The following is a 21,236-nucleotide window of genomic DNA, read 5'->3' on the forward strand; positions in this document are numbered from 1 at the left end:
CAGCTTTGAATGGCAGCCCAAGTGCCTTGAAAATAAGGGCAGGCAGAAAACACATTCCAGCATTCATTAAAGACAAGAAAAATACTCAGAGAAAGGATGGCTGCAATGCTAGACAGCTTTGGGGGCAGATAGTTGCCAACTCCTCCACCCAGCTAAAATCATGAACGAGTTTAGAAATATCTGTATTCTTAAATACAAATCACAATTACATTTTACTGTTACACTTCTCTTTTTATGACTCCATTTCTAAGTTAATGTTAAGGAAGTTTAAACCTATGCCTTTGTTTTCTTTCTTACTTCTCAAGCAATTGCAAGCAATTCTGGGGAGCAGAATACTGTTTTTGCTCTGGAAACAAACAATCCCAATAAAGCTGTTGCAAAAAAGCCCTCTGAGCATCAGCAATCCAGAACAAATCTGGGATTTTCCCAACCAAGCTGCAAGTGTCAGACCACTGCCTGCCTGCAGAAAGAGCCGCTTTCCCCAGCAGAAATGATGCCCTCACTAGCAAGTGGCAGGTAGCCAAGGGACCAGTCACAACCGTCGTAATCCCAGGTTATCATAGAGAACCATTTCTGCAGCCATCAAATAATTTCCAATGGACTGACTTTCTTCCAAGGCTGAAATGAAGTCCTGTTTTACTGATAGAAAAGAAACAGCCCTTGGGCTGCACTGGGTAGCCCACACAGTGTAATTCTTAGAGCATCATGAGGTAGCTGAGGATAGTTACAAACTGGATCTTGAGCTTGTGATTGCCCCTCAAAGGAGAAAGCATAAAAAGAAAAGAAAGAAGGCTAATATTAATCCACAACTAGATTAGAAGCTTGTTTCTTCATTCATTCGCATTACTTCCCCTGTACGCAGTTATTTCTAATTCACGTTAGTTTTGTTTAATTTTGGGTTCAAAGAACCCTAGAATCATTTAGGTTAGAAAAGACCTTTATAAGATCATGAAGTCCAATCATTAACCCAGTACTGCCAAGCCCACCGCCTCAACCATGTCCCTAAGCACCACATCTACGTGTTTTGTAAACACCTCCAGGGATGGTGATTCCACCACCTCCCTGGGCAGCCTGTCCCAATGTCCATCCACCCTTTCTGTAAAGAAATTTTTCCTAATATCCAGTCTAAACCTCCCGTGGTGCAACCTGAGCCCATTTCCTCTCGTCTATCCAAGAAGAGAGTCAAATTATTTTGATTTATAGCTAGCTTAAGTTTTCACCCCTCTATAGTCACTGTTGTGATTACAGCGAAGTTACATGTGACTCAGCTTTGAAGTTAGCTGTTACAGGTGCATGAGAACATTCTAGACAGAGACATGAAGTTTAATGCAGGCTGTCTTTAGCTGCTTCTCCAGTATACATGGAATTTTAGCTTGCCAGTTCTCCTGAATGAGGATGGATCAGTTTGGAAGAGAGAAACACCGGATTCCAGAAAACATCAAATAACAGGTATGGTTGACCAGAGGGTCCCATTTGTGTTGTTCTGTAACACAAAACTAAGGCTAGGCAAATAAAAAAGCAATTGATTTTAAACAAAGAAATGTCAATACTTTATATTTCATTAAATGTACTGTTGTATTCCCACAGCTAATTGAGTAATAAACATCCTGGGAGGATTAGGTGTTTTCATAAACAGTGCTTGCAGGAACCTTGGCCAGGATAATACTGTAAGGCAGTTAATCCTCACACTCTGGGAATCAACATCCAGGGGCAGAATCCAAGAGAAATATAGCACACACATGTAAAATCCGTGAGCAGATGCCCTGGGCAGGTAACAGTGTCCTCTGAAACCTCCTGCCCATTTCATGGCCTCAGCTCCTGTCGGTTAAGCCTGTCAATCAAGCAAACCTTTCAAGGCACGTGCCCCCCATTCTCCCAGGGGAGAGCTTCACCCTCTTTGCACGTTGAAAATCTGCTGGAAATGAGAAGGGAGCACCCTGTTCAAAGGGGCCAGGGATGTTACAGGGCCCCTAGCATTTGTGGAACTCAGAAAAGCGATTCCATTTGTGTGGGTTTGTATCACTGGATAAGGTTTGTATTCAGCTGACGTTACAACAAACAGAAGGCGGAAGAACTGAAGCAGCAGTGGGGACTTGCGGAAAGTTAAGACACCTGCACAAGGAAGGAGAAAGACAGTGTAATGTGATCTAATGGCAAGAGAGGGGAGAAAAAAAAAAACCAAAACCAAAAGATGCAAGCCGAGACAGAAAAGGTTAAGTCAGAGCCCTGGCAGTCTAACAACATGACTGTGAATTCTTTGGGGGGAGACAGCTGCCACTGACAGCACATAAATGCTCCACAGTAGCGCAGCTTCAGAAAGCACAGCAGAGGTCATTCACAACTGCTCCACGTTTCAGAAAGCCTTTTTTAATTTAGAAGGAAAAAATCCAGAGTTTGACGTGAATGGCTTTGCTTTGATTTGTTTTCCAGGTCTGCAGATAAAGATGACACAGTAAAGCTGGAAAGCACATGTGAGCTCATCTTGTTTTTACAGATGCCTTGAACAGCACAGCAAGCATCTCAGTCTTAGCGAGAGGACCATATAGGTGTGCCACTCAAGGTATATTTTAATAAGAAGCATTGCACTCCTGGGCAGGAAAATAATTAGGCTCACTTGGCTTTCCTTTTTTGAAGAGAAAGAAATTCCATATGATTTAGCAACCATGTGATTTTAGCCTGGTACAGAAGAAGCAATGAATAAACCCTTCTCATGGGATGCCAACACAGGGTGTGAGATCTCAGCATAAGTGGTCAAAGCCAAAGATCAGTTTAATGAACACCCTTGACAACTAATGAATATCTTTCACTCATTCAAGAAGGACTTCAAAGTGGCAGAACTGTCACAGAAGGAACAGCAGTCTCAGAAATAAGTTGTTAGTGAATACACCTAGGGAAAAAGGATATTCTGCTGAAGCAAGTACCGCATCCCATTGAAAGCTTTGGATACATATCTCCGCTTGGCACTTCAGAATGCAATGCCATAAACGTCATATGCAGTTAAACGTCAATAAAGCATTGTAAGGGCATTGAAAAGTCTTGCCATATTAAGAAATAGCATCATTTATAATAAAAAGCTCTGACTGACATAATTTTTTACTCCTGTGGCAGTGGTTGAAGATGCCAGCGTCCCCAGCTTTCCTCTTCCACCAGCTAGAGGTTATTGCCCCTACAGCAAGGGCAGCAAAGACGACTGTGTGTCCATTCCTCCCCAGCTCCATCTGAGGAACCAGCACACAGTGTAACCTGCTCATCTTAAGGGGCTGGCACTGCAGCACAGGCTGTGACCCGAAGCAGCTCTGGCAGAAGTGGATATCCTGATGAGCCTGCTCTGCCAGGAGGCAGCTTAAAGGGGTGATCAGACATGCGAATGATGACCTACTAAATAGCAAAATTCAGTAAGGAAAGTCTTTGAGTCCTGAACATTGAAGCTTTGCTGTCTCTTTGATTCTGCCACTGAAGTTTTCCACTTGTGTCATCTTTTGACTTTGCCAGTTTGAACCCCTGCTACCTCTGAAGACAGCTGCAGTATATCCTCATAACAACCACGTTAATATGGGGTCATGTGACCCAATTCGTCTGAGATAATATTCCCTGTTTCTCAATAAGTAATGTAACAAGTTAATACGAAGAATGTTTTCCACTGCTTAAACTGAGTTAATTTAGATCTAGTTTGGACACTGCTTCACTGTGTCCAGACCTACCTGTCTTTTCTTGACAGAAAAAAGTCCAAACCACCTACCGTCTCTGTGGATGAGAACAGCTTGTACATGTTAACAAGATATACAAAGCACAGCCACGGAATGCAGATGGGAAGGATTCTCTTTAATCAGTGCACACAGTTTTGCATATAAGAAGGGGCCATTGTTGAGGCAATAGTCTTACGGAGATCACTTGACTGTTCGACAACCTTTTTTTAAATATCTGATTTAGGGGTGTCCTGATGCAATGACAACTTCATTAATTATACCCTGCTTCTGTGTGTGTTTTTTGCTTGCTTCATGGCCACGTTGAGAGTGTCTGTAGTTGCCATCCCAAACTACTGCTGGCTTAGCTATGCATTATTAAACAATAACTCAGTGCTAACCTGCAAGTAGATGTGTACCTGTGATGGAAATAACAATCCTTAGGTGCAGTTTGTAAGGTGTTTCAGAAAAATGCATGCCTGTCATTACTGTTGGCATGCATGCACAGTGCTCCAGCAGGTGCCGCAAGGTCTATCACAGACACTGAAGCCTTTGGTCAAGTGGATCTGAAACCCACCCATTTTTCTTGCTACAGAATGAAGAATCGCAGCTCTACCCAGTGAGGTTTGGCTGAAGGGATTGCTTTAGACAAGCCCCTCTACCTGGCGCTGTGTCAAAGGCATCAGCTGAAATACAAGTTTCCCCAAATTACACCCAAGTAGGAAAGGAAATTCTGTGTCTAAGAACCAGCAATGGCTGAATTCCTGCATACAGCCTGATGCCAAAGAAGGTCAATCAAGTTCAAATTGGCTTCCTGACACTGCCATGTGGGTTACAGCCCGAACGCCACTGCTCTGTGCAAATGAAAATCATGCCAGATGCATTAAAATAGAGCAGCAACGGCACCTGGAACAACATGATCCTTTTAAATGAACAGTCCCTGCAAGCAGTGATCAGAAAAAATACAGTCCCACTACAGACACCATACCAAAGTTATAGGACAGTCCACATTTAACCTCTCCATATGTCCATATGTACAACTTCCGCTAACAAGCACTTATAAGCACACGCTTCTTCAGTGATGTGAATTTTCTGTTATGGCACTGCTCGGCATTTTCAGAAGGAACAGCCATTTTCACCAACACCACCTCCTTTCTATTATTCTGTAGCTTTTAGAACTGACCATCAGATTTTCCAACATGAAGGTTTTCAATAAAGCAAATTTGCTGCTAGGAACAGTGAGTATAACCATTCATGGTCACTGATGTCTGACAACTTTGAAGCTAAAATTCATATTATGATTTTTACTATCATTTTTATACGTGCATCTCAAAAAAGTCAGAAAGTTCTATTTTCAAGACCCCACAATTTCATGCAAGTAAAATTGAAAAATTAATCTATGAATGATAAAAATAATTACACAATTTATTAATTCAGTATTACTTTTGCAAAATGAAAACCAGCCCTCCCCTTTTTCAGAAAGTACTATATTTTTTTTATTTTAAAAGGTCTTCCCAGGCAGCAAAAAGGAGGAGCAATGACAAGGGTCTGGAATGATTTTTTTTTTTTTTTTTTTTAACAGTCTTTGCCTTCTATGAATGAATTTGCACAAGACTGCTGGATTGTTCCCTGACTTGCAACATGATGAAGTTATGATTCAGCACTAATCTAAACCTTTATATAGTTCTATAGTAACAGGTATCAGTCATATAAATAAAACATACTGATAGAGAGGATTTCTGGCTCAGAGTGATGTAACTAACAAGTGGATTTCTGATTTCTAGGTAAAGTACATAGGTGTTTTGAGTTAATAATTCACTAATTCTCCCCCACATCCTTAGTCTGAATTTATAGACCATTGCAGGTGGGTGGGCTCCTGAGCTGAAGAGCTCTCAGATGCCAAGGCAATACATGTGACAGGTGCTGCAAATACAACTTATCAGATGGAGCTTATCTGTACCCATGGATAATGGTAGTCACTCCTCTTCTCCTAAATGTCCTATTGGAGGAAACGGGGTCTGACACCGCCTAACCACTGCCACATTTCATTGCCACCACAGAAGCTGCCGCTCAGCTTCAGAAGGACAAAAAAAGCAAGGGAAGAACAGCTAACAGGGAAAAAAAAAAAGGTTTAAAAAACTAAAATCCCCAAATCCTCCTGACCTTCAGCTACTGCTGTCATTAAAAAAGGTTTGACTAGAGGAAAAAACAGTCAGTAAATTCAGAGTGACCAAACCTGACAGAAGCAGAGGGACAGCCAGCCTTTGCCATTACCTCTCTCTGCCTCCAGAATGATCTTTCGTATTGTAAACTGTTATTTACATCCTCTGCCCTGTTCAATCTCCAGCTCTGTCAGGGAAGGTGATGACATTGCCCTCCTTTCAACTTATTTCTCCCCTCCCAGCAGAATCCCTGATGCCATTTAGCTTTCTAACTCTTTGGCTGCCTTTGTTGCCTAGTATCCACTGCTTCAGTGGTACTCAGGAGAGCATAAATCCCTGCCAGGAATCGCAGCAGAAGAGCTTCCGACGTCCCACCAAAGTAAATCTGGCCTTGTGGAAGTGCGAGGGCAATTCAGGCTCAGAATGTGATCCATGGACCTAGCTGGAACAGTACAACATAAAAAGAGCAAGGCACAGACCGCAGGGCTGCAACTCCAGTTGCTATGGCATTTCCTGCAGCCAAAGCGAACATGGCAGATCCTGGTCCTCAGCACTGCACAGCCAGGCTCTTGTCCTCCTCTCCAGTTCTTGCCAGCTTCCTCCCTCCCCTCCCTCCAGGAATCACATGGAGCAGAAGCTAGTACCGTTCCCATGGCTTCAGTTAAGAAAGGGCAAAATGACTTGCAAGCATCAGATATTAGCTGAGAGGCAGCCAGAGAGACACCAAGGCTTTTCACAGCAGATTGTAAGTGGTTCTTGCTTCTTGCCAGGGCAACAAATGTTATAGCCAAGCAAGCAGAAATTTCTCTGCTGTGCTTGAGCCCATAAACAGGACAACATGTAATGAGCCATCTGAGCACCAAAGGATTATTGATCTTCAGGCAACCAGCAATACCTCACAATTAGTCAGATGTAGGGGTGTGGAAGAAGTCCTCTACAGGAGAGGCTCTCACTGCAGTAGTTCTTTCTGAGGCATATACAGACACACAACCCTCCTTCTTCCTCCCATCTACCTATCCTTTCCACCCTGGCACTCTTCTTTATGTCTAGCACCTGGAAATCCTGCCTGAGGTCTGATCCCCAGCACCTGCACAGAGCTCCATCACCGAGCAGGGCCAGCTGCCCTTCTACCTCTGGAGGAAACCTGTAAGCCCTGCTGCACAGATCCTCCTCCAGCACTGTTACAGCTGGGGGCTTGCAGGGACTCCAGAGGAGCAGGTTGTATATTCTGACCGGCCTAGCATATCTACATTTCTAAATTTCATTCTCTCAGATTGCTCGGTCTCAAGATGAGACAAGCGGGTGACAGCAGCCGTCACCTGAACAACCATTGCTTGCAAGCTGAAGAGCCGCTTCAGTTCATTACACAAGTCTAAAGCGTGACAGAGTGGATGGCAATGCATTAGGCAGGAGAAGACAACTGAAGCAGTATATGTAATCTGGGAGACATACACGGGACTAACACAAGCGGAGGAGTTGCATGTATCAGGTGTATGGAATCAGACTCGGCTTGCTTTTCTATGTATACCTCTAATGAGGTTACATCTATAACGAGGAAACAAACCTGGGCACTAGAGACCCACATGCCATAAGTGTTAATACACACAGCACTGCTCCAGCAGAGAACAACAGGATTAACTGCTGCCTAAATGTAATCAATTGGGAGCTAAGATAATTATGCTGAAGATTTGGACCCTAAACATATTTGCAAGTCTTGAGCCTGCTCTGTGGAGGAAGGGGAGATTATGTCAATATACCCACAGCAAAGAGTAATAAAAAAAAACAGAGCCAAGGGAATATTGATCCTACCAAAAAATGCTTCTATAGCGCAGGTATCATCACTTCTTTTTCTATTTCTGTCTCATTTCTTTTTTGACGTCCATCACCATCTCACCACAACAAGCATATATTTAGGAAAATGAATAGTCACACTTGTTAAAACAGCCAGAATGCTGAAATAAGGAGAGAAGCGACATGACCCTCAGTCCCAAACAATATTCCTTTATTACAGGTATTCCTTTCTGTATTCTTCTCAAAGAGAAAACAAAATAAGGTGTGACCTCTTGATTACCAATTTTTAAGTCTTTTTTTCTTATGATCCTGAGGAAACAAAACAATTGGAATCCATTCCTATTCACTCATAAGACAGGCCTCCTACTTAGATTTAAGTCATAGCCATTCAAAGCATCCGCTTCTGGTTTTACCATGGCACAGAGTGAATTTTCTGCTCTATGCTATACACACCTGTGGGATCAAAGTGGAACTACAGGGTCATAGTCCCACTAGGAAAGAACAAGGCCAAAGACCAGGCAAGAGGGAAACGGAATAAAACACCCGAGGGAATTTACCAGTATTGCCCATACTGCCAGAACAGTGCCTGTACTTTTGGCTGGGACACAGACCAAGGAGCAGCGTATCCTTATTTTACTACACCAGGAAAGTCAAGAACCATCTAGCGAGGACGTTTGTGACAGCTGCTGAGTGAATCGAGTAGGGCTTAGAAAACAGTAGCTCCTGGTTCAGGACCTGTATTCAGCCTGCTACAGCCTCCTGGTTTTCTAGCTAAAATGCTGCAACCCCCAAGCAGCTCAGCAGCTCCCCTCCTCATGCAAAGTGCCTGTGTTCACTTGCTGTGGCCTGCCCCATTCATCTTCTTGCCATCAAACCTGCTCTCACCTCTCGCTTCCTGCTGTGTCAGTACATTAAGTTCTTCTAACAGGAGAAAAATATATTAAAGGAATAATAATACACTGATAACAATAGTCTAAGAAATACATATTTCTTCCTCCATATTTCCCCTCGTTCGATTAGTCTCCCAGCAAGAGCAGCATTAATCACTGGGGCAACAGATAAAAGATAAAGACCAATTTGAATTTTGCTGTGTGCTGCTGAGTGTGTATGTGTGTGCTCAGGCAGCAGGGAGGGAGGCAGCAGGATAATCTGTCATTTGGTATATTTATGCTGCTGGAGTCAGTCAAGACTGGTTCTCCATTGTTACCACAGATTGAAATCATTCATGTCCTTATACTTTCATTGGAGGTCATCTTTCAGGAAAGAAAGGAGGAAAAAAAAAAAAAAAAAAAGGACATTATGACCAAGTTAGATTCAAGCTATTTGTGCAAATCTCTGTGTATGGCTTGGGCACTGAGGCTATTACTTAGATGTTAGAAGAGCACAACATATAGTAGTTTTTTCTCCCTACCTGACCTGACTCTTTTTACACTAAGAATGAGTTTTCCTGCTTTGAAACAGTCACTGGAAAAGAGCTGTCGCAAGTGAGAGGAAGAGGTGCTTTTTAGATGATAGTACAAGTGTGTGACAGTCCAGCCCCGCCTGGCTTTGAACTGCTGTGGAAGAAGCCATGGGTCCTCAGATCTCAGTATCAGCAGGTACACTGAACCAAGTCCCTGCCAGCTTGGAAAAAAAAATAATAATAAAAAAAATTCCTTTTATCCCTGGGAAGATAGACTATAGAACAAAGCAGAGATTAAAAAGTAGAAGAGTGGTTACTAAGCCATATGGGTACGAGTCTCTTGCTTTTCTCTCCTTTGCCTCTCCAAAAGAGAGTTGCTAGAACCACCAGCCCACCACCTCTAGCCATGTCACTCTCCATATTTCAATCTTGCTGTTTCCTTCCCATATCTCTATAAGATAGATGTATCTCATCCTCTGGATCTTGGTTCCTTGTCAGTATTCATCCCTTCTCTATCCGTGTTCGTAGATTTAGCCATCAGAGCATTCCCAACGCTTCTACTCTCTGGTTGATGACTCCTAATAAACTACTGGTATTCTCTGGAAGTGTCCTTACCCACAAATCGATTTCCTTAGCACACCCAATCTGAGACACAGCAAAATGGGCAACACAGCACCAGCGGAAAACTTTCAAAGCAGTTACTAGGGAAGACAGTCCATTCACGAGAGTCATTTTAACTGTGAAAAGCCAACAGGACCAAATTTCCCCCAGATATGTAATATAAGAAAGAAGGGGATCATTTGCATCCCATGCAATACCAAGAGAACTGAAATCCAATTCCTCGCCCCTTTGGCTTTATTTTTGTATTGAAAATTTGTGGAAACAAATTCTTGTCTTTCAGAATACAATAGAACAGAATTTTGCAATCAAAATTAACAACATCCCGCCTACTCATATGCCATCTCAGGGAGGAGAGAAAGGATTGGCGGTTGCATAGCCTGTCTTGCTAATCGCTACTTTTAAGAAGTGTACTGTGACAGACATATCTTGCAAATCAGTGACGACTCATCCCACAGACGAAAAAGAAACTAGCAGAAATCCTTCTGTTTCTGCTAGTTAACACCACCATCATTCTACAGAAAACCCAAGGCATTAATTAGATGGTTTCAGAAAGCGGGTCTGTCACAACAGCATGGATGTGTTTCTAATTTCTGCACATTCACTCAGATATGAGCTAGGAAAGATAAGACGTACATTCCAAACTCTCAGCCAGCCTTGTAAAAAAAAAAAAAAAAATCTCAAATAAATAATATGCAACTATATGCTCTGGAATTATTTTGGCAATGACTGCAGCTTCTAGGCATTTCCCTGAAGTATATAAATAGCCAGCAGAGCAGATATGCTATAACAAAACGTGAGCTAATCCTCCAACTATATTTGAGCTATAACCATTGATTCTACTCCATTTATTTCTAAGCAGTTGCTTTTGCAGTATTGGATCTCTTCATCATATATTGTTGCAGCAAAACTGCCCTAGAACACACTCGTCCTATTCTTTCATTTGGCTTGTGATCAAATGTATGGTCAACTATGGTAGCTTCAGTTCCTGAGTACTCCATTAATCAGATTTTGAAAATAATCTTCCACGTGACTTTCAAGAATCCTTTTTGGCAGGGCAAATGACATGTTTTAATACACAAAGGGATATTGTGCCCTGAAGAAAATAAAAAAGTACATACTGATGTTATTAAGGGCACTTTCCAAGAAATGTATGCCTCCTTGCCTGCAGAAGGTAGGTATCAGTTTACTACAGTTGTTATTACATGTCATGGTTTAACCCCAGCCAGCAACCAAGTGCCACGCAGACGCTCGCTCACTCCGCACACCCACCCCAGCGGGATGGGGAGGGGAACTGGGAAAAGGGTAAAACTTGTGGGTTAAGATAAGAATAATTTGATAATTGAAATAAAATAAAAATACATAATAACAACAAAAATTGTAATGAAAAGGGGGGAGAGAGAGAGAGAGAGAGAAAGGAATAAAAGCCAAAAGAATAAAAAACAAGTGATGCCCAAGGCAGTTGCTCACCCCTGCTGACCGATGCCCAGCCAGTCCCTGAGCAGCGACCAGCAGCTCCCAGCCAACTCCCCCCAGTTTCTATACTGGGCACGATGCTCTGTGGTATGGGATATCACTCTGGCCAGTTCAGGTCAGCTGTCCTGGCTCTGTCTCATCCCAGTTTCTTGTGCACTTGCCCACGGGCCGAGTATGGGGACATGGAAAGTCCTTGACTCTAGGGTAAGCACTACTTCCCAATAACAAAACCATCAGTGTGTTATCAACATTATTCTCTTACTAAATCCAAAATACAGCACTTTACCAGCTACTAGGAAGAAAATTAACTCTATCCCAGCCGAAATCAGGATGTTACAGCTTCTTACCCTTTCATTACACAAAAGGGCTTGCTTTAAGGACACCTCAAATCAAGCAAATATTTCAGTAAGTTCTTGAACAAGATAAAAAAATTCATAAACATGCGCTGAATTTCTAGAAAAGTGCTAAACCACTACCCCCCCACCCCCACCCCCCCACTTCATATGCTGGGCCAAATCTTCACTTCCAAAATTCACAGTAGAACAGAACTGGGTACGTGTTTCAAAAACATCAGCTGAGATTTTGCTGCAAATCCTGAATGACTGTTCTGATTAAAGGCAATGTAAACTCAACCCTTATAGAAATGGATCTGCTAACTCGGGCCTTCTGTAAACTGTTAGATGGAAGAAATAAAAAGATGATGTGTGTCCCAGCAGAACACACAGAGGAGTGGCTGAAGTGACTACTTGACAATGCTATTATTTAAAAACAGGTTATGCAAAGAATGAGAGTGTAAGCTATATTTTGAGAAATCATACTATGCATCAACTTGAGGCAAACTTGTGTTTGCCACACATATTCAATCAAATCCCTCCCCTGGAGTCACAAAAGAGTAGTCTCCATTTGGAGCTGACAATGGTTACTAAGTTAAATGTTCAAATATCGCTGGTGATAATGTCAACAAATGACAGCATACACCAGCATATGCATGAGCTGTTTTACAAATACAATGTTCTTTATTACTGTAATTGTGCTTAGCAGAAATACAAGGCTGAGCTTATTTCCATCATCAGTATTTGTCAGCACTTGGGAGCGTAGGCTGGAAAAATAATACTACAGTAAAATCACATTCTCTTTTAGGATGGCTACTGAGTTTCTGGTTCACTGCGGCACTTCCAGAAGCGCAGCACACCTGTCTTCTGCAGATAGCGAATGAAATAATGAAAATATAGCATTATACTTTAGATTACATGAGCTTCATAGGTCATTTGAATATCCCGAACACTACATCAATAAAGATAATTCAAACACACCACACCACTCTCTCATTTAATAAGAAGTTAAAACTTGGAGAATGTTTTGATCTCTTTCCCGTACAGAACATTATCCCATCACATACACGTTTCTGGCTAGGTAGCTACTACATTACACACACAAGATTCTGTATTTTAATGTGCACTACACCTATTTCTGTACTACACACTCGTGAAGTATTTAGGGGTCATTTGGTATTATTGAATTAATCACTCTGTAACCTACATGAACGATAGTTTGCATAAAAATTTTCTATCCCACATTCAGATTCCTGCTTCCAAACTCTGCTTTCTTTCTCTGCCCAAACCCCATTACTGTATAATCATCACAGAAGAAATGTGACTTTGAATAAGTAAATACCATTTTATGATTCCACTGCAGCAATGCAACTTTACCATCTCACTCAACAGGACTGTAGTGCAGTAGAAAGGGTCCCACTCTGAAAGATGGTACAGGTTGGGGGCTTTAGTCTCTTTAAGAAAAAACAGTTAAGGAAGAAGCAGAAAAGGAGAGATGAGAGCGAGACTGCGTTATTCGCAGGGGTACCAATGGGCCAATGAAGTCAGTCTTTAAAGGAGAGACTCATCAAAAGCTCTTTTTTCATTAGAGCTTTGCAGTCTTGGGATGAAATTGTCACTAGTGACTTATAAGAAGCAAAAACTAAATTAAAGGCCAATTTCTTTCCCCCCCAAATTATTATCTATGACTCTAAAAGAAAGTACCTAGGCAAGACCATGGGTGAGCCAATTTTATTTGTCTTAGCTGACAGTGAAAGTCTAATTAGACTGACAAATCTTCTGTGTTATTTTCTTTTGTGATATACACTGTAAGAAAGGATTTAGCCTGGAGCTGCACGTTATGGAAAGACATTAATCAAGATTATTGGACCCTCAATAGAAAACACAGTTAGAAGGCTGGAAAGCCTAACGGTTAAAATAAAAGGTTGAGAACTTTATTCCGAGCCACACCAGTGGGCTAGACTCTCTATACAGATAACGGGCAGGTGCCCTTTTCTATTCTTTAGAGAGAACATTCTGCATATTGTATTTTAAACATTGTCATTCTATGGCTCTGAGATCATAGCTGAAAACTTCCACAAGGAATTTATTCTCATCACCTCCAAGCTACAGCTTGAACAAGTGCCATTATCATCATCTCAAGAAGCTGAGGCATGCACTGGATATGTAACAGGGCACACAGTTTCTGGTTCCTCATGCAGCGCATAACCAGAAGTCCATCTGTCCTCCCAGAATGGTTTGATCTCTTTTTCACAGCAAAATGTCTATGATAGTGGTCTTGGGACGCCAGACCCCCACGTCATAGGACAGACATACCAGGGGCCTGTCCTCGGGCCCCCAGAAGCTTATCTGGAGCAGTTCTCCTTAAGGACCCACACAACAGCTAGAATCATATCTTGGATTTGCTGAACTCAACGTGTTTTGAATGGAAGACTCTTGTAACACCACGCATGCTCTTCTAAGCTAGCTTTACTTAGTAATGAACTTAAAAGATATCTTTACACAAATCATTTGGAAACTGAATGACCTAGCTGTGAACTGGACAGAATGCACTACACGAGAGCATATGGAGAGTCTCCCAAAAAGCTTTGAGCAGTGACTCACTAAATTTTGAGCACATAAGCAGCTGACAAGGAAGCAGAAGCCAAGAGAATGAGTGTCATGTTAACTTGTTTTCACAGAAGTCTCCCAAACCCAGGAAACCCCTGAACTACTTCACTAATAATTGAAGCTGTTCTTTAGATCAGGAAATAGGGGCACGTGGGATTGCAGGACTTTAACAATTACTAACAAAGTAACCCTGCAAGAAATGTGGAAGCCTTGCAAGAATAAGACATGGCAGAGTACGGTGACCCTCCTCTAACAGCAGCCTGTGCAACATGGTTTCTGGTGTCCCACACCAGAAAGCTAGCGGCTTGTCTTCGAGGCCTTTGTAGGGCAGCATGGCAAAGCAGAAGTCCCAGAGAGGATGCTGTTGTCACAGAAGAGTCTGGTCTGTCAGGTCCCTGAGACCGGGAGCAGGAATTTAGTACAACACATGTCCCTTCTGAACAGACCGTACTTAAATCCAGAACAAAACCATGCATGAGGAAGACACATGAGTGGTTCTACTCAGGGGCAGCAGAGCACAAGCCCCGTTTGCGACTCACTGAAACAAACATGATGTGAAACTCCTTTTTCTCCCTTATTTTCAGTTAACAGAAGAAGGTCAGCTCTTGTTCTTCCTTCAAGGCCTCTCTGAAGGCTATCTGAACCACAGAAACCTTCCTACCAGTACAGCATACAGTGGCACATCTCCACTGTTTCTCACTCCAGTCCTGCCTATCCTCCACTGATCTGACTTTCACTGCCTTGCAGAAACGCTATTATAAATTTTAAAACAAAATGAAGTTACAGACATTTTAAATGCTAATATCATTGCCACCGGCTATTTCCAGTAATATTTTTCTCTCAATTCCCTTTGTCTTGGTCATTTGTACAAGACTATATCTCATGTTTGGGATCTTCACAGATTGAAAAGCATGTCATTGGTCTGTGCATATACTGTGTATTTTTTAAAGCACTTCGTTTTCCCAGCTATTTTAATCTAACTGTGCTCTAAAATACTTCTGGCAGTACTCAGACTATCTAACTGCAGGAGGTATCATGGTGTATGTTACAAATAATTGAACTCTTTGAAGTTATCATGATCTTCTGTACTTCCTTAACAAGTGATGTGTAAATCTAAATCCTAGTGAAATTCCCCTGGATTTTGTATCACTTTGGGATTACGGACTTGATATTCTGCACAAGCTTTATATGCATTTCAAAAAGGAGAAGTTTTAGTTACTTACATGTGAAAATGAGTAATAAAAATACCACAGATACTTCTAATACAGTAGTAATAATAATTCTTTATTCCAATACTTGCTATTTTGCATTAGATGCTTTGCTTTTACTTGTATCATGCCTGGTATTACTACAGTGGGCCAAAACGCTTCTGTGCGAAACAGTACACGCATGCAGATTGAACAGCGCATTTTGAACCCAAGGACTACACAGTCTAAGCATAAAACAAGGTATCACACATGGATCCAAAAAAACGGACAATAAAACAAAAAAATGTGACAACATTGATCAGCTTGATAAACAGCTGCCTTAGACCATCGCCAGCCTCACCTCTGACAACTTTTTGGCATGCATCGTGACGAACAGAGACTTTAAATGGGATCGGAAAAATAACCTGCTGTTGCTTGGTGGATGGTACCAGGAAGCAGACGGATTGTTGTGATCAAACTAAGTGAGCAAAAAAATGCTTGGATTGTGCTGTTCAGAATGAGGAGAGAAGAGACTAAACTGTGAACTTCCTTGAAAGGGAAGAAAAATTGTTTATTTCTGAGCAGAAAAGAGAAGAGGAAGCTGGAGCAAGGTAATAACTAACTGTATTTGTACCGCTCATAGCCTCAGGTAGCTATATTTTACGTTCCCCAAAGAACAAACTTGTTCTATTAGATTTTTCCACCACTTAGATCTAAAATTGTAAGCAGGCTTGACAATGGTGATGTTGAACACAAGCGAGATAAAATAACCATTAGGCATCTGAAAACCACAGCTGGAGATACTGCCCAAACAGAAAAAGACAATTTCTTCTCACTTTCATCGCACAAATAACGCAACTTAAGCTGACAGAATCAAATTCTATCAACAGTAAGGAAGAAAGGCAAGCCATCTGTGCTGCGACAGCAATAAAATGGCCTGATATTGAAATGCAGAAAGTTGTAATGGAGGTACATATTGACCTTTATCTTTCCTTCAGTGGGTAGCATGAAGTGTCAAAGAGTTATTGCTTTAATATCAGCTAAGATGAGGCCATTTGTTGTGGTGCATGTGTATCCAGGAAATCTCTGCTCTAACTATGTTTTTAGAAGCACTTTGACATTTTATTAAACCTTCTTGATGCTCTTTCAGCACACAGTGGTCTCTAAAGGCTGGCTGAACTGCCATGTAGGCTAGGCAGAAAGCTTTCTGGACGAGTTCCTCTTCAAGTAAGCCAGGGTCATTTCCAGCTTGATCCAGCCCACAAAGTTCCACTGCTACACTCCATTACACTGTTATAGCTAAACACAGTTCTGCTGCCTTTATAAAGTATAGAAAATCTCCAATAAACTAACAAGAGCAGGATCAGAGCCACAGATTTTATCCTTCTGGAGATGAAATCATACAGATTTCCTCTAAAATTACAGCTAGCTGGGGAGAAGGAACTGTAAGACTTTCAAAGTTTATTACAAACAATGACCAAACCTGGGTTAATTTCCCCTCATTTAGCTGAGGCTTTATAAATCACCTCTTGGGTGTTTGTAGCTAATAACTCAGTTAATCCCAGTCCTGCTGCCAACTGGATTTACAGAGTATCAAAGGGACCAATGTTAAACTTTAGCTTGGAATTAATTACTCTAATAGTTGTCAATTCCGCTGCAGCCAGAGGTACCTCACAGAATCACAGAATGGCTGTGGTTGGGAGGGACCTCTGGAGGTCACCTGGTCCAAACCCCCCCCGTCTCTGGTCCTGTCACTGGGCACCACTGTCATCTTTACACCCTCTCTTCAGGTATTTGTATGCATCAATAAGATTCCCCCTGAGCCTTCTCTTCTCCAGGCTGAAGAGGCCCAGCTCTTTCAGCTTTTTCTCATGGGAGAGATGCTCTAGTTCCTTAACCATCTTAGAGGTGTCTTGCTGGACTCTCTCCATCTCTCCTTTGTACTGAGGAGCCCAGAACTGGACACAATACTCCAGGTGTGGCCTGACCTCCTACATAAGTAAGACGGTGGGTTTTGTGTTTTCTCATCCTAAGTGACCAGGACTAGATTAAAAAAAAAAAGAGTATGGACACACATATATACACAAAACCAATCAATAACTGATTAAACCTTCTGAAGCAGTCAGAAAGCAGGCACGCAACTTGCATCATTAGAGATTTCAAAGTCCTTGATTTCATGAAGGTCTTCTGTCCCAAGCACCAGAATTTGTTTCAGAGAAGGAGATGAATTTTTTTTTTTCTCCAACTACACAATAATATACCTTTCTCTGGAGTTTTAATAAAGGGACATTCTGATCAATAAGCACTCGCCAGTGTCTCAGCCAATGTATGCTGCTGTCAATTTATATAGAATGAGATTCTGACGTAAAGATTTTAAAACAACTGTTTCATCCCAGTTGATAACTTGATAGTATGCCACTGAAATAAATAGTTTTCAAAATCTGATCCACTGCTCAGATTGCACAGACAAGAAGAGGCAATTTAAGGTGTTTATTTCTAATCAGTACCATATTCTGGCTGTCACATGAGTAGTTCCAAACCCACTGCATTTTTAGGACTCAAAACACTACATTGGCACAATTAAGCCAGAACATCTGAAATGCATTTATTTTGTAGGAATGATTTTTACCAAAGATATTGGAACGGCTCTATGTTGGAATACCTACATTTTGCAAGAAACTGATCTTGATAGTGTTCCTTTAAAATTTCCTACAGGAAGGCTACAAAAGGAAAAGGAAAAATGGCTCTACCTTGAAGTAATGCTCCATTGCTTTTCTCCCCATTATGAACTTCACCATTGCTGCAGCATATACTGTCATAAATAACCATAAACCCATCCCCCATTAAGCTTTCTAACTCTCTTAGGGATATGTTTCCCCACATAAGAAACTATGGAAACAAAGTTAAAATCATGTTTGTGTTCACATTGGGGCAATCCTCCTTATATAAATGGGTTTGCACTAGAACTGAAGCAAAATCTGTCCCCGTTATCACACGCGTGTGCCATAATAATTCATCCAGCTGTTTGTTCACCCACACAGGTGGACAACATTTCGTGGTGGTTTACCCTGTACAACATCATTAAAAAAAAGAGTTACATGGAGCATGACTCAGGGAACATGGCTCCCATGAGCTTACAAGTAAGCAGCGAAACAAAAGACTGATCAAGAACCCAAGGAAATGCAAAAGACTAATTGACTCACCTGGATACTGGGTGGTGAACGATTTTTTCGGGTTGTAGTGGTGGCCATCGTAGTTGTGGTTTCCATGACTGTAGTAGACATTTCTGGTGGCACGGAGGTTGTGGGCGTTGTTCCCAAGATGGAAGGGACTTCACCAACAAGTCGGACGCTTCCGTTGATTTTGATGTTGGGGTTGTTCTCTGCTGCCATATTCAGCACTTTCAAGCCATTGTAGTAGAGACCGGAGAGCTGGCCTTGGAAGAGACGCCCTCTGTCCTTCCCTCCTATGGCTATTTGCGCCTGGGTGTTGAAGATCGTTAACTGTCGTCCTAGTGAAGGGGGTGAATAACATTATTGCCAGACATTTCCTTTGTTTTGCATCTTACATTGAGTCCTGGCCAGAAATGATGGACAACAAAGAGGTAGATTCATTCTTGGTAGCGTTTATGATGACTGTAGAAATACAGTACAGAAAAGTACTGCCTAAAGCTTATTCATAAGGAAGATTAACCTGAAAGCAAAACCAGCTAAAACTGAACCTCATATTTCAGCATCCACTCACACATCAAAGCTCTGGAGGAGCTTTGACTCAGTCAGAAATTTGAACCCACTCTTTTAGAGTTGGATCCATTGAAAACTACAAATAAGGCTCAATATGTGGCTATTTTACTACTATCAATTCAGATTGCAGTTCCTGTCAGGGTTTACGTCATAAGCAAACCTATTTTGACTGGTCAAAGGATGGGATTAACTCATAAAGCCACTTCTAATAATGCAAAGCTTTTAAGGGGTGGCTTAAGCGCAGTAAAACATTGGAAAAAACTGATGGTGATATAAAGATTGTGTGTGAATCTTAAGACAGGATCAGTCGTGATCTTCCAGCTATGAATATTGTGTTGTGAAGGCTCACATATCTAAACCCAAGAAACACTAAATGCAAACATTTCTGATGTCTCTGAAAGAGCAAAGATTTTGAAATAATGAGGATAACATAGTGCTTCAGATGATTAAGCCCCAGAATGCCTTACATGTGACTCCCCTCTTACAGACAGTGAAATTCATATGTAGGCAGGTTGGGAGGTTTACTCAAGGTCACACCTTGAGTGTTAGGAGTGGTCCAATATCATATGTAATGAAAAATATATTTATTAAAAATAAATCTAGCAACAATTGCCAATTCACCTCGTTTTGCAGGACACACAAATCACATTCAGCCTGGACTGTTCTATAAATACTGCTTATGTCCCAGGCTGCACTAGGTTGACTATGTGAAGAAATAAATTGCTTCACGCAGTGCAAAGGCAGTGCCTATAATTTCACTGTTACTCAAGAAGATTAGAGGCACGCCACCTGGAATCTGTTCAATTAACCGACAACCAGACTGGGCAGAGCGCAGAAAGGTTATCAAGTCAATCATCATTCAAATATCTATGTAGTTTCCCATTTTTATGAAGTTTGAAACGCATGTTCCCATCCCATTCCCGCTCCCCAGTTCTCACTCACCACGTTCTCTCTCTAGTCAACCCTGATGAGAGGTGCAAAATGCCACCACGTAGCAAAGCACAGCCTATAACCCACTGCTCACTCCTTCACAGCCAGTGGTTAGAGTAGATCAAAATACAAGGGGGGGCTCACCAATTTTGGTGGTCGTCGTGACGGGTCTTGAAGTCAAGTGGTGATGCGGTGTTGCATCATCTTATGGTGACAGGATGGACCATGGGGAAGAGAACGGGGACAAGAGAAGAAATGTATCTGAAAGGAGTTCCTGTCCCCAAAGACGGCCCTAGCTAACTAAGCAAAAAGTGTATGGAGAGGTGTAACATATGGACATGTGGAGGTGGGCTGCACGTCCCTGGTGCTCCTCACCCACAGATGTATAAATGAAACACTAGGACTTGATCAGGGTTGGGTAACCGCATTGATGAAGAAATGAGAAATAAATATGGAGGATATCCTTCCCCTGGAAAGTGTTGAAACACCTGATGCGATATTCTGCATCTCAGAAGGTTTTAAACTTACCAGGGGCAACGTATGTCTATTAAAACATCAACAAACATGCACTGAAGCCACACATCCTCAGCATGTAAACAGAGCCTTTCCTCTCATCTAGGAGGAAAACTGGATCCAATAACAGTATCTGTCAATATCGTCAGCCCAGCTCCTGTCTGAGCTAGATGGAATGGCACTGTACGCTGTAGAAGGACAAACTCCTGTCATATACTATGTCCTTAGTTTGCTTTTCCCCTCTGCCCTGTTGTGCTTTGGATTGTTTTTATGGATACGCTGTCAGCTCTTTACTACACCCCCTTCCCTTCTCCTCACACGGCCCCTCCCTCTCGTACTGTATTTATTTATGTGCTGTCCCTGCCCCTGCGTACCCAGACATTTCACTTGCTACTGTTCCTTCCTTCTCACCCTCACTCATGATGGAGTGCCAAAAGGTAGACGTGAAGAACAGGGAGTTATTCCACCAATACTGAGATGTTATCCCTGAAAATGGAGGGAAGGTACTGACTATTCAAAGCTTTCCATTTCCACTCCTTTCTCCCTTTAAATCAACACTGTATGTTTTTCATCTTTTACCAAAAGGAAAAAGGGTGGGCAATGATGAGGAAGGAGATTTTTTTTCTGTCCCAGCTAGGAGTGCTCCCCAAGCCAGGATAGAAAACAGGTTCCCTCCCTTTTACTGGAGCATGACGACTTCCTTCAGGATGTCATCTATTCTAACCCAAGCTCACAGCACAGCATTAGACATCCCTGTCACACCTCTCACTTTCCTTTCAAGAATGAGGA

At 41.9% G+C, this 21,236-nt stretch overlaps 1 protein-coding gene across 32 annotated transcripts in view; it reads right to left on the reverse strand.

Annotated features, from left to right (window-relative positions):
- The window catches only part of NRXN3 (neurexin 3), a 1,019,675-nt gene that overhangs the window by 89,768 nt on the left and 908,671 nt on the right, over nucleotides 1–21,236 (reverse strand). For 16 of the 32 annotated variants that reach the window (XR_013929432.1, XM_080395263.1, XM_080395264.1 and 13 more), the window contains 2 exons: nucleotides 20,079–20,138; nucleotides 18,465–18,772 (listed from right to left, as the gene is read on the reverse strand). Coding sequence is in view for 31 of the 32 variants with exons in the window: in XM_080395263.1 (XP_080251389.1) it covers nucleotides 18,465–18,772; nucleotides 20,079–20,138 (368 nt within the window). In the remaining variant the exon portion in view is untranslated. The remainder of the gene's footprint in view (nucleotides 1–18,464; nucleotides 18,773–20,078; nucleotides 20,139–21,236) is intronic. The other 16 variants (XM_080395252.1, XM_080395242.1, XM_080395241.1 and 13 more) reach the window with 1 other exon arrangement.

The sequence above is a fragment of the Falco punctatus genome (genome assembly GCF_963210335.1).
Source record: "Falco punctatus genome assembly, chromosome: 7".
NCBI classification, from domain to species: Eukaryota; Metazoa; Chordata; class Aves; order Falconiformes; family Falconidae; genus Falco; species Falco punctatus.